A 14,744-nucleotide genomic window follows, 5' to 3' on the forward strand; every position below is an offset into this window, starting at 1 on the left:
GGGGGGGCAGTCAAAGTAATTTGTAATGGATTCAAGCTTTGAACTCCTTTTTAACCCCCTTAGAGGATGAATTTTTTAAAACGCTGAAATTACTTTTCTTGTATTCTAATAATATGCGCATATGAAAAGTTTCAAGCCCCACACTCGAAAAAAATGTTGATCTCCATACAAATTTTCAACCCCTATTTCACCACCTTAGGGATACATTTTCAAAAACGCTGAAATTAGTTTTCTTGTATTTTAATAATATATCTTTTAACGAAGTTTGAAATTCCTAGCTTAAATAAAACATGAACTCCATATAAACTTTCGTCCCCTTTTTAACCCCCCTAGGGGTTAAATTTTTCAAAATCCCTTCTTATCTCTTGTACACATTATAAATGTAACCTGGTGTGCAAATTTCAACTTTCTAGCAATTGTAGTTTCGGCTGGTAATATTAATAATTGAATAAAAAATTGCAAACCGATTTTGATTTGTTCGTCAATATTTTTGTTTTTTTCTATTAAACTGTACATTAAATGTCTCAAAAATGAATTCCTTATGCCCGATTTATCTGGAAATGATACCAAACTCGAGGTGGTAGGTAAATAGAAGCCGATATGCAGCGTGTACTTTGGATGCCCCCCTGCTTACCCACCAGGGGGTGGAGTTTGGCTACCGGGCTGGATTGGCTTAGCTTTACGTATACTACATCTGTGCCAAGTGAATTCATCCGATACCAAAATTTGCACGTCCCATACATTGGGTGACACTGCTTACCTCACTATCTAGCTAGGTGATTGATTAAATGCGAAGAAGCTCACGAAAACATATCTAATTTCCATTTATTTTTAATTAGGTATAGCGTAGTAGTATAATTTAACCCCCTTATTCATAAAACTTTACAGGCCTGATTTAGTTAAATTATGTTTTATCCCTTTCTTACAAATAGATAAGTCAAAATGGCAGATAAAGACAAACGATTGTTAGCTAATAGAGGCGTGTAACGCGGTTATGAATAAGGGGTATAATATTTATATAAATATTATAATGTATACTAGCTTTTACTTAGCTTTATAGTATAGTGATAAGGACCGAGGGACTTATATTTTCATAGAAGTTTGACGTTTAAAATAGGTAACACTTGCACTGCGTGTGCTATCAAAATCGTTGCAGACTTGTCTTGGTCTAACTCAAGTGAGGCAAATTTGGTTAATCCAGGATTTAAAGAGTGACCCAGGAGACCGTAACCATGGCAACGAGTTATACGTACTTTGTACATTCGCCATCTTACTATTTTGTGCGTGTTATTTTTGAGCACCTCGGCCGCTCAGATATATCTGTTGGCGACTGTACATTCGGTGTGATGGCTCCTCTACACGATGGGCCAACGCCGGCCACTCCAAGGGACGCAGCCATGCGGTAGAATGAGATAGCAATATCACTTGCTCCCTCTACCGCATAGCTGCGTCCCTTGGAGTGGCCGGCGTTGGCCCATCGTGTAGAGGAGCCATAAAAACTATTACCGTTTCCATTGATGGTTTCAGGTATTGCTTGTACTGCGGACGAATCATACAATGCCACAGGAAAAGGTTCTTTTTAATCTTATATTTAGTCCGATTTAAATATTTTTGTAGTTTTTTTTTTTGTCAGATTTGTGTCAATTTTTTTGTAAATAAGTTATATATACAACAAGTAAATTTTTAAAACAACACTTATGTATAAAAATTAAAATATGTACCTGGAATGGAGTCGATGAGGCGTTGCCCCTTTGTATAGCCAGATTTACGCCCTAGGGCTGATTTAGACGGCGCGCGAACTCGCATGCGATTTTGGTTACATTGCGGACTGATCGCTAAGTCCGATTCAACCGATCGATCAAAACCCGCAATGGTATGAAACTCGCATGCGAAATGAAAAGTAGAGTGTTTAGCTTAGTGTCTCACTGCGTTCGATCGCCAAACTATATACCTCGGCAGAAATGAGTGCCTAGGGTTTGCACGACGGATCCGAAATGTATGGGAAGATCCGTGGATACGGATCCGGATCCGGATAATTTCATACATTTCGGATCCGGATTGCAAACCCTATGAGTGCCTTTCATCTTCATCGCTTGGTTAACAATCTACTGCCGTATTCGAACTTCAAGATATTCACAAGAGACGACACGTTCTAGATCCATTCCAGATACGTTATAGTTTAGATATCAACTAGTTCTCTTTTGCAACGCAATTCGGGCAACTAATGTCACTTTTACGTTAGATAGAGTAAGATATCTATTAGATGACTTAGATGTGAATTAGATCTCTAAGTCATATCCTGTGGAAATCGTTCAAGAGTAACTCCAGAATCACGCAAATGTCAAATTTGACAGGTTAGATCTTAAACATATGTCTAAAAGATGTCTAATAGATGTCTATTTCATAATCCGAATCGGGCCTCTACTTATAATATAGGTAGGTACAAAGGAAATCTATCTACATTTTATGTGTATACACAAAATTGAATTAAAATCTGACCAAAATAAAAAAAAACGACCATACAAAATCTGGCCATTGATATTTTTAATTTTAGAAGCATGTTTTTTTTTATTACATAACAACAGATTCATCAAATACAAACGAGGACGTGTATCGTGTAGACGGAAAGTGCAAAAGAGGAAAAGGGTACCCAATCGGCGTTTACTGCACAAACTAAGGATCGAAGAAACGGGAGGTATGTATTCGAGAATAAATCAAAAACCGGCCAAGTGCGAGTCGGACTCGCTCACGAAGGCTTCTATGTACCATTACGCAAAAAACGGCAAAAAAATCACGTTTGTTGTATTTGAGCCCCACTTATAAATATTTGTTATATTTTGTTTTTAGCGGCATTAGAAATACGTCATCTGTGAAAATTTCAACTACCACGGTTCATGAGAGACAGACAGACGGACAGCGGAGTTTTAGTAATACGGTCCCGTTTTTACCCTTTGGGGTACGGAGCCCTAAAAATCAAATTAAATAAATAAACTAAACTCATTTCCCTATGAATTGATGTACTTAGGTATACATGGTGTAACATGAGGAAACCGCGCGAATAATTTTAACCACGCATTTCTGAGGTCAAAAGAAGTAAATAATGTAATATGAGTTTAGGTCAATTTCGCCAAAAAAATTTTTTTTTTATTTATTTATTTATTTAATCTTTATTGCACAAAAGAAAAATCTTATAGTACAAAAGGCGGACTTAATGCCATAAGGCATTCTCTACCAGTCAACCTTAACCCTTATCTTGGCATCGTAACACCCGTGATACATGGAACTTAAAAAAAACCGGTCAAGTGCGAGTCGGACTCGCCCACCGAGGGTGCCGTACCTTTTAGTATTTGTTATAGCGGCAACAGAAATACATCATCTGTGAAAATTTCAACTGTCTATTAGCTATCACGGTTCCTGAGATACAGCCTGGTGACAGACGGACGGACGGACAGCGGAGTCTTAGTAATAGGGTCCCGTTTTACCCTTTGGGTACGGAACCCTAAAGAGCGGCAAATTTTAAAAATGCACCTTATCGTCCCATAGAAAATTTGAATTTTGCGCCTTTCTCTACTGACTTATTGTAAGTTGTTTGGCCGGCTATAGGGGAGATGTGTGTAAAATGAACCCCTTAAGGGAAAAACCTAACTGAAGATATATATGTTTATGAATATACCTAGTCCATTTAATTATCTAAGCAACTGCATGCTCATTTCTCATGGCTACTCTACACGATGGGCCAACGCCGGCCTCTCCAAGGGACGCATTTATGCGTTAGAGGTAGCAAGTGATATTGCTATCTCATTCTACCGCATGGCTGTGTCCCTTGGAGTGATCGGCGTTGGCCCATCGTGTAGAGGAGCCCTCATATGTGCATGTAGTTTATTAGTTATGTTATGTTTTCTGAAAGTCTTGTAAAGGGATCATTTTAAGTACCTATACCTATGTATGGCTAAAATTAACCCTAGGGTAGGGTTAAAATGATGATGAATGATAATTCCCTTGTGATATCAGGATTTCTTCCTCTAAATCAAGTCTAAATCATTGAAGTCGGACCATTCCAGTGTGCCTTTATTTTCAGAAGGTGGATACTGATTGTGTTTTTAAGGGGCCCACTGATGAACAGTCCACCGGACGGTATTGGCCTGTCAGTTAGAACCACTGAAATAACAGGTCTATGGTTAGAACAAAATTTTGACAGTTCCTAACAACTGACAGGCCGATACCGTCCGGCGGACTGTTAATCAGTGGGCCCCTTTAGGCGATCTATAATTTTAGCTTTTCCTCCTAAGGTAAATTTTTATCATAATCGCTCATACTACTTTCTTAATCGATCGCTCTAAAACTAATTTACTATGACATCATCCAAGGTTTACGTTTGACCAAAAATAAATCTGTTCTGTAGTAGACAGCGCCATCTAGTTTCATCAGCCGATAAGACTGAAACAGCGCCATCTGTTGAAAAACCTGTAAACACCCAACTGTTTGTGTTAAATGCTTAGCTTATTGGTTCACTGAGAGAAAATGCCTTAAGGCTTTATGTCCGTCACTTCCACTTATAAACTCGTGTCTAACATGGTCAAATAACGCGATTTTTTACAAGCCTTTATTGCCCTGTTAGTCACTAAGGGGTTTGGACATCGGATGATGGTAGCATGACGTAGGAGGAAACGGGGTCATTTGAAGCATAAGTAGGTAATGTTTGGATGATTTTAGGGGGAGGGGGCAAAAATCGTCAAACATAATATCGATGACGTAATTTATGGACAGCCCCTATGTAGGTAAGTTATTTTGTTAGCGTGGGTCAATTCTTGGTAGCTAAATATGACCCACACCTGAATAAGCATTAAGTGCCACTTGCACCATTTCACTATCCCCGGGCTAACCGGTTAAAGTTGGAGTTACCATGGTTACCAGTACAATTTGACACTGGGTTAACGGTATAACCGCTTAACTCCGGGTTAGTGGGGTGGTGCAAGTTGCCCTAAGAAACCTAACGAACCTATCCTATCTATCTATTGGTGACCAGTAGAATTTTGGGGTACCTATCTACCACTCCAATTGCAATAATGTGCTAACATGGAGCTGATCTGATGATGCAGTCGGAAGATAGCCAAAGGAATCCTCGAAGAACACAAACCCATCAGGCTCATTATAAAGGTCTCGAGAATGCATATGAGACGTACGGACATGACAGTACCTACGTGGCTACAGTCAGGAATAAAAGTGTATCGCCAATTTTTTTTGCGAATATACATCGGGGTCGGTTATTTACATTTTTAGGTGACAAAGCATAATAATATAATATTATAGTGTAAGTGAATTTTTATTAGATGATTTTGATAATTTTATAGTAATTTTGCACAGCATGCAGTCACAGTCTATAAATGAAAAACTGGTCAAGTGCGAGTCGGACTCGCGTTTCAAGGGTTCCGTACATCACACAATTTTCAACAATTTTTTTGTACGTGAAACGTGACGTGAGTGAAACGTCTTGAAAATGGGTCAATCAAAAACCAAATGTAACATGATGTTTTCTGGCGTGGTGGCTTATATCTCTACAACTCTGAAGACTAAATGCCGAACAATAGTACAACGGCGCGATTCGGGAAATGAATTAGAGATCCACTAGATATGAAATAGTAAAGATATGTGACGTTCCACAGTAAAAGGTTCCCCCGGCTGAATATTGGAGCGGCGTTAATAATAGCGTAAGCGCCTGCTGCCATAAGGTACCTTTTGCCGTGGAACGTCACATATCTTTACTATTTCATATCTAGTGCATCTCTAATTCATTTTCCGAATTGCGCTGCAAGTGTCCAAATGCGAAGACCGAGCTCTGCATAGAGCTGAAAACTCGGAGCGTCCGTCGGGTCGTGCTCTCCTGCTTCCTACAACTTCCGAAAGTGTTATAAAAGCGAAGGTCGAATAGAGATAATACCTACAGGTTGGCCAAAAAATAAGTGCATTCCCGTAGCCAAGGTGGTTTTGAGATTATACTTAAGCAACTTTTAGTATGAGACCAACCCCGAAATCGCGAAAAAAAATGTATGCTCCCATAGAAAACGGACGAGCAAAAATGTATGAAACAGCCAAATTTTTCTTCGAGATTTCGGGGTTGCACGTTGGCAACGGGAATACACTTTTTTTTTGGCCATCCTGTATAGTGCTTTTTAAAACACGTAGCAATAGTAACCTAATCAATCAGTACTACAAGTAGCTAGAGATGCACCGGATATTCGGTTACTATCCGGTATACGGCCTATCCGGCCATGATTTTAATATCCGGCCGGATACCGGATAGTAACATCGCTTGATTTCAGAGTAAACTAATTGGATTTAAGAAACAGTCTTGGTCATAATCGTACTTGTTTATTATTTTAAAACAGTTTAAACATTCCACTGACTTGCACGCGCATTCATTTCGCACCTAGAAACGTTCACTAGGATACAGGTCAAACCTGCAGAATGCGCACCTGTAAAACCGAAATGTAGGTATAGTTCCGCTACTATCCTACCTAACCTAACTACTATCCGTTGCATCTCTAACAAGTACCATTGCGGCTGTGTGCCAGATACAGCCTAGTCGCATTTTTTATCTTCAGTCCGACTCACGTATGAAGCTAAAGGCACGCCTCTTCGGGACGCTACGGGCCTTCGGCCTTATGCAGATATCGGCCTAGGGCCTTCGCAATAGCTGTCTACATCACGTTTCACTTAAACCATTGCGGCTGTGTCCCTAAAAAAACGTAACTGCTTTTTTGTTCTTAAATCCGACTCACGCTTGACTCTAGACTTCTAATAGGTTTTCCTGTCATCTTTAGGTAAAGGACTATTTTGTGTATTTTGTTCAGAATTTTAGACCCAGTAGTTTCGGAGATAGAGGGGGGGGAATGGTCATTTTTTGTCTATTTTCTTGAATAACTTCTAAACTTTTTATTGTAAATTTATAAGAAAAATATATTTGAGATTCTCACAATGAGCTCTTTCGTTTGATATGTAACACGATATTGTTTTCAAAACTTTGTTTTTTAATTTTATCGTTTACCCCCCAAAAGTAGCCCCTATGTTTAAAATTCATTTGTTTACGTTACATATCCGTCTTTGGGTCACAGACTTCCATATGTGTACCAAATTTCAACTTAATTGGTCCGGTAGTTTCGGAGCAAATTGGCTGTGACAGACGGACAGACGGACAGACAGACGCACTAGTGATCCTATAAGGGTTCCGTTTTTTCCTTTTGAGGTACGGAACCCTAAAAATCTAGCAGGTTCACTTTATTACCTAACACAATAATTCTGCCATCAATATGTCGAGCTACCCTCCTTACTTATAGAAAAAAATAATTGACACGAGGGTCATTGTAAATTAATTAGTAATAATCAACATGGCGCCGCGGAAACAATAGATTTCGGTTCGTACTGGAAGTTTTGCATTTATTTCTTATGTTAGTATATCTTTTTCCATAATCTATATTTTGATATCTTTACTGTCTCTTAGTGCATACATATTTACAATGCCTTCGAATTTAAAAACATTTAATACACAGAACCTTACATGAAACTGTTATGTATTATATTTGATACACTGCCAAGAACTCAGAAATGTACATATCGAAAGAATTGTATTACATTTAATACATTGCCAAGTTAGCATCAAAATATTTTTACATGATTTTTTAATTTTTTTATTTTTGTGGGGTTACAAAACATGCTCCAATTATTTAATATTAGTTGTCGTATTATTTAGTTATTAAACTTTGATTTTTTTTAAGTACTAGATGTTATTTAACTATATATTTGTACGCTGTAGCATTATTGCTACGCCGTAGCCCGTAGCACGGAAAAATATGTGTAGGGCAAAAAATGGCCCCAAAGTAAAAAAAAAATATTTTTTTTTACTTTTAATTATTTGTTTACTTTTCATATTTTACTCAACTTTTTGCTGACGATTTTTTTGAAACTTTACGGGATCTAATTTTCCGCCCATGTAATCAGGTTTTTGTAGATATAATTTATTTTTACAGGTTTAATACTCATCTGATGCTTTAGATTGCGTTTAATTAGCAGTAAATGCTTATTTCTGTTGCATTACATGTTTTATTTTTATTAAAATCTTCATTTTTCTTCTAAAAAGTAGGTAACTATTTTGTCGAGTTATTGGCACTGTATCAAATATGATACATATGATTTTCCGAAACTGGAAAATCCTGGTTTTTTTTTCTTATTTTTTAATAGTCTAGTATACTCAATAGGTGACAAAAAACTAAAAAAATGTTTATATTTAAGATATTTTGAGCCTTGCCAAGATAAGGGTTAAGGCTAAGCAGAGAGATTGTGAGCGGTGCTATAATTACAATTTTTTGTTTTGTTTTTAAAATTTTTTGAATGTATTTGTACATAAAAAATATATGTTATCGGTAAACTTGTCACTTAAAATTGATTTTTACATTTTTAGTGTTCCGTACAAAACTTTGTTTACGGAACACTTATGGGATCACTTCGGTCTTGCAAATCAGTTATTTTTTTATTTAAATGCCATCTAGTGTGTTTTTTAAATTATAATATGTTTGTAGTGGGTACTTTGACACCTTTGTGCGAGAGTGCAGGCAACTCGCAACAGAAAAACTCTCAACGCTACAAAAAGGTATCGTAAATTTTTCCTAATATCTAGACCTACTTTTTATAACAAAAAACTAAATATCTATGATATTCTATAGAGCTTAAGCTCTATCACTAATATTACCAATAATAGTGATAGAGCTTAGCGAAAAAAACTGCATTTTCGGCAGAAAACAAGCCGCTTTGCGCAGTGATACTAGGGACCAATCTGAATGATTTCATCCGAAGAAACACAAATGTTATCCACTAGAATTCAAGATGGCGGACCTTTTCCAAAATGGCGGCTGCAATATTTAATGAAATCATACACACAAAATGGCTGCACCGATTTTAGTGATTAATATATCAATCAATTTGTATTGACGCCTGTAATCGAATAAAAAATATGACATTTAAGAAATTAAAGATGGCCGCCGAATATTAAGAAAATGCTGTTTTTCTTTTATTTGAGTATCGGTTACTATCCGGTAACCGGCTATAATAATCTCTGCAGACTTTTCTTGGTCTAACTCTAGTCTGAAACCACCCTCAGTGTCGATCAAGATCACGATCAGATCTCATAATTACAGGTGACACCAGAAATATTATACGAAAGTCTCCAAAGGCTTACAGAATGGCGGGAGGCAGTTTCCTTCAAGGAGATCTTGGATTATATAAAGGTAGGTACCTAAGAAAGGAATATTCACATATATGTATATATACATTAAAGGCTAGAGCACACCGGGTGCGTGCGCGTGCGCTAAAATGTTGGAACCGGGCACGCGCACGTCACGCAAGGACAGAATACATAATAGTACCTACTAGGTACAGAAGATATACTCTGTAAAGCCGGATACTCATTAGCGAGCCGTAACCGTAACCGTTGCATGTACTGTAACAACGGTTACGGTTACGGCTCGCTAATGAGTGTCCGGCTTAACAAAACACGTCTGTTACGATTAGAACAGATAAGACCGCTAGGTGGTGCCAAGGTGGCGCAAGCGCTGTCGCCGCCTAGCGGCCATATCTGTCCTGATATTGATAGGAATATTTGTAGACATTATTTTAAAGTTAAGCACATTAATTTATTTAAGTAGTTATTATGTTCCAGGACAATTACCCGGTTACTCCGAACATGTCGGAGTTAAAGCGTGAACTGTATCAAAAACTGGTCATAGCGCACAAAGCAGGTAATACACAGTGTAACATGAGGAAACCGAATAATTTTAACCATGCATTTCTGAGGTCAAAAGAAGGAAAAAATGTAATATGAGTTTAGGTCAATTATGCCAAAAAAATTTTTTTTTGTTTAGTTTTTACAATTTTTTGAATGTTGTCTTATTACTTAAAATTGATTTTTACATTTTTTTTCGTATCACCTTCTTTTTGCAAAGTGTTAGTTGTCACTTTTTGATATCTATCAATAAGGAATATAAGGATATTTAGACTACGTCCCATAGCAGCAACACTACCATCATACCATCAAAAAGGCCTTTTACACTATGTAACAACAAAAACTTGTTTATTTTTAAATTAATATTACCTCTGAAACTAGGCGAATTTCAAAAAAGTCTGTAGGACATTTTTGTCTCTAAATATGATCAGGAATACGCTGTTAAAATTATTCGGTTTCCTCATGTTACACCGTGTAAATGTTGTTATTCTATATCCGGTATCGTCTTGGGTCGTCCCATTTGTTTTTCGTCAAATTCTTAAAGTTGTCCTATTCGGCTTTCGTCATCCATTCTACATTCGTTACAATCCTCGGTGGCTTTCAATGTAGAATGAGTGTCGAAAGCAGAAAAGGACTAATTTAAGAACTTGACGAAAAACGAATGGTACGACCCAAGATGATACCCCCCGTTCGCGATGTAGACTAAAAGCGATATAGGCAAAATATTACACTAGTCATTTTGCGTTCTAGACTGTTCGCGATGTAGACTAAAAGCGATATAGGGGCATTCCACGAGACTGTCGCTTACATAACGCTTTTTCCTTGTATGGCAGCTACCTCAATAAAATCTCGAGAATATACTGCCAATTTGTTAGCCAAGTCATGAAATATTACCTGACCAAATATCGCTTACTCAGCATTTCCAGAAGTATTAGAAGAATTGCGTTATGTAAGCGACAGTCTCGTGAAGTGCCCCTATAGGCAAAATATTACACTAGTCATTTTGCGTTCTAGACCGTCCGCGACTATACCATGTGAATCCTGTACAGTCGCCATCAGATATATCGGAGCGGCCAAGGTGCTCACAAATATCTGAACACGCCTCTATTGTCAGGGCGTTAGAGTGCGTGTTCAGATATTGTGAACACCGTGGCCGCTCCGATATGTCTGATGGCGACTGTACCTAGCAGTATTTCTCGGCTATGTTCCAGGTTTGGTTTGCGTGGACGAGCGGGGACTGTTTCGTCTCACCACGAATCTGGAACGGCTGCGCCAGGTCCCAAAACCGGTGCTCACTCTATTTTGGGAGCTGTACTGCGACACGATGGACCCTCTACCTTTAAGGGTATAGTATAGTCCAACACATAATGGCTCCTCTACACGATGGCCCAGCGCCGGCCACTCAAAAAAACACGGCCATGCGGTAGAATGAGATAGCAATATCACTTGCTCCCTCTAACGCATAGATGCGTCCCTTGATGGAGTGGCCGGCGCTGGACCATCGTGTAGAGGAGCCATAATATAGGAGAGTTCCGTACATTTTTTTATTAAGTATATTTAATATTTTACCAATTTATAGTTTTCAGTTTTATTCCCTTTATTTGTAGTGTAAGACGATATTACTTGACAAATTTCATAGTTCTAGTTATATCAACCGGAAGTACTCTATAATTTTGATTCCCTTGAAAGTATCGAAATATACGTTTTTTGCGGCATAAACGAGATAAAAGGTCTTGACAGATAGATGGGCGGACGGACGGATGTACAACAAAATGATCCTATAAGGGTTCCGTTTTTTCCTTTTGAAAGGAAGAAAGAAAGAAAGAAAATACATTTATTTACGTCAAACCAACAACTTAAATTACAAATTTAATATAGAGACATAGACGTTAAATAGGACCCCCACTCAGCGTAATGTTTTGAGGTACGGAACCCTAAAAACCGCTCATTCCAAAACCTTTCGTAAGCCACTATACAGGGTGTTCAATCTAAATGGGTTAGTATGGAGAGATAGCGAAATCTGTTTGAAATTCAAACTTTTTTAAACTCTCATACATAACCGGGAATCGAACCTGGTCGTAGTCTTTGTAAACAATGTTAGGTATAAATTGCAACGTTTAGGTTATTAAGTGTTCCATTTTCAAATTTTAAATAAATTGGCCCGCCCGCTATAATGCGTTCTTATAAACGCAATTTGTAATGTATAATATCGAAGCAAATAATATATGCATACGTGGTCTATCCAGATAAATGATTCATTGATGACCGATTCATATTAATGACAACATTTTGCTAAATGTTTAAATTTTACTCTAATACATTACACCAATATTTCATAGCAAAACTTGGTCCTTTTACTTTCAGGATCAATTATACAAACAAATGCTACAAGCGATTACATAAAGAATATTGACCAGGTTCGATTCCCGTTTAAGTATGAGAGTTAAAAATAAAGTTTAAATGTCATTATTACCGCCATGGTTCCTAAGAAACTAAGAACAGATTTCGTATCTCTCATAGTTTCTGACTTCTACATACTGACCCATTGGATTGATGGTATAATGCTACTGTTATATTCCCTTAATTCCCTACCATGCTGTAGGTTGTAGCTAACAGCATAACCTTATCTTTCCTTTACCCGACCGAAAATTGTGGCTAGCTGGCAAAAGCTGTATCTAAATAATTCTTATGGCTCCTCTACATGATGGGCCAGCGCCGGCCACTCCAAAGGCCGCATTTATGCGTTAGAGGGAGCAAGTGATATTGCTATCTCATTCTACCGCATGGCTGCGTCCCTTGGATTGGCCGGCGGTGGCCCATCGTGTAGAGGAGCCATTACACTGGTCAAGTCCCATGATACCTAATATTGGACGGTATTTAAAATAAATTATTTTATATAAAGCTCCAGAAGATTATAGAGACATGTAGACAGCCGTTATTTTTAGTGTTTTAGACACAATTTCAATTTTAAAACCCGTATAAAACTATAATGAGTAGGTAATTTGATCGTGACGTCACATGCTAGTGTTTCTTATGAATTCCATAGTAGCAAAACCATATTGACAGCTCTAATAAAAATAAGCTTATTTGACTAGTAGGAAAGTACCCAATTGGATACGACAAATGGTCAAAAGGTAAAAAATGTTTGATTTTTCAGGCCCGCCGTGAAGCTAAGCCAAAAGTTGAAAAAAAGGACGGCAGCGACACCTCCTTGCCCTCAGATATACAATAAAAATAGCAATTTCGATATTATGTCAAGAAATGTGTCATTTTTAAGCAGTTGGTACGAGTAACTTATATTGTCAGTAAGTAGGTATATTAAATTGAAATTTCAAACGCCCCCTACGCTAATCATAAGACTTTTAAAGCCGGATACTCATTAGCGAGCAGTAACCGTAACCGTTGCATGTACTGTAACCAAAAAACATAGTGTGTACGTGGTTCGCAGGTTTGCGTACGTACACACTATGTTTTTCACTATGTACACACTATGGCTTAACGTGCCCAAAAAGATGGCGTGATGCCTTTGGCGTATACTCGAGTAGATGGCGACGCCTACTTAAAGATATTTAACTACACAATTTGAAAAGAACAAGGATCGTGGTCAAATGGCGTTCTAAAAGTTTTAATCATGTGCCGATAGATGGCAGTAAATTATTTTATATAATGGTTTTTCGTTGAAGTCTAAGTTGAGCTTGATCTAAAAATTGGAAATATGCGAATCTATAATAATTATGACAATAAACCTGAACATACTTATGTGTAAGTTCTTGTGAAATAAAATACAATTGTCTTGTATAAAAACTCCTTTTATTTCTTTGGCTCTTAAAACTAAACAAATTATAACAATATTACATAACTGTAGGTACTTAGTAATGGTAACTGTTACATACATACTTGGCGTAATAAAAAAATATCAATTTTCTATCAGTTAGTAGGAGGCGCAATAAGATTAATAAATATGATATTAGTTTGATATTCTCAATGCATCTCGCTCGCATTTTATGTGAGAAATATGCAGACTAATCTCAAAACGATACCATATTTGAATAATCTGAAAAAAGCCTCCATTTTTCGGTTTTATATATGTCACTCTCATTCATAAACATGTGTACACATTTACACCTAGGTAATCCATATGGTTTGAGGTAAAAAGTGTGTAAATAATGTTAAACTAAGTTATCCATTAACTGCTAAATTTAGACAAAGAATATTAGACACACAATATGGTATTACAAATAACCAAAGATATTGCGACACCTATTTGAAAGCGGCTGCAGGAGACTGTCGCTTACATAACGCTTTTGCCTTGTATGGCAGCTACCTCAATAAAATACGTGAATCTCGAGAATATACTGCCAATTTGTTAGCCAAGTCATGAAATATTACCTGAGCCAATATCGCTTACTCAGCATTTCCAGAAGTATTAGAAGAATTGCGTTATGTAAGCGACAGTCTCGTGGAATGCCCCAGTAGATGTCGCCGTACGGCCCCACACATATGCCGTAACTAGGTTGACAAGCGCTCACGTTTGACAGTTACCACAAAATATGCCACTGAATAGCGCCATCTACTTCAGCAGTGAACAGCGTTGCCGCTAACAAACTTGACATAGTTCTAAACGGTGTTATGGAGGCTGACCGTACAATGTACGGCACTACTGAAAAATTTTAGAGACGAACTGCATTTGAACTGCAACCGGCACAGTTTGCAGACAAGTTGCAGTTGAACTGCAGGTATGTCGTAATGTAGGTCCAAATTATGCAATACATATTCAAATGAACCTTTTGCATACAAAAAACCATTAAAGGCGTAAGATTCTTGAGTTGTGATCATAACGCCAAAAACGCAGAGTGAACGCAGTATAAGTACAGTACCATTTCCGTACCATTTCGTATCTTGTCATGGCTCCTCTACACGATGGGCCAACGCCAACAGCCATCCGGTAGAATGAGATAGCAATATCACTTGC

General features: G+C 37.6%; 1 protein-coding gene across 6 annotated transcripts in view; it reads left to right on the forward strand.

Moving 5' to 3' along the window:
* The window catches only part of LOC134678744 (mitochondrial thiamine pyrophosphate carrier-like), a 31,772-nt gene extending 20,749 nt beyond the window's left edge, over window positions 1-11,023 (forward strand). For 2 of the 6 annotated variants that reach the window (XM_063537431.1, XM_063537433.1), the window contains 5 exons: window positions 1,528-1,572; window positions 2,586-2,695; window positions 9,189-9,278; window positions 9,696-9,788; window positions 10,984-11,023. In XM_063537431.1, coding sequence (XP_063393501.1) covers window positions 1,528-1,572; window positions 2,586-2,621 — 81 coding nt within the window. In that variant the 3' untranslated portion in view covers window positions 2,622-2,695; window positions 9,189-9,278; window positions 9,696-9,788; window positions 10,984-11,023. Of the gene's footprint in view, window positions 1-1,527; window positions 1,573-2,585; window positions 2,696-8,573; window positions 8,645-9,188; window positions 9,279-9,695; window positions 9,789-10,983 lie in introns of those variants that run through there. The other 4 variants (XM_063537430.1, XM_063537436.1, XM_063537432.1 and 1 more) reach the window with 3 other exon arrangements.
* The last annotated feature ends 3,721 nt before the right edge of the window (window positions 11,024-14,744 follow it).

The sequence above is a fragment of the Cydia fagiglandana genome, chromosome Z (assembly GCF_963556715.1).
Source record: "Cydia fagiglandana chromosome Z, ilCydFagi1.1, whole genome shotgun sequence".
In the NCBI taxonomy this organism is placed as follows: Eukaryota; Metazoa; Arthropoda; class Insecta; order Lepidoptera; family Tortricidae; genus Cydia; species Cydia fagiglandana.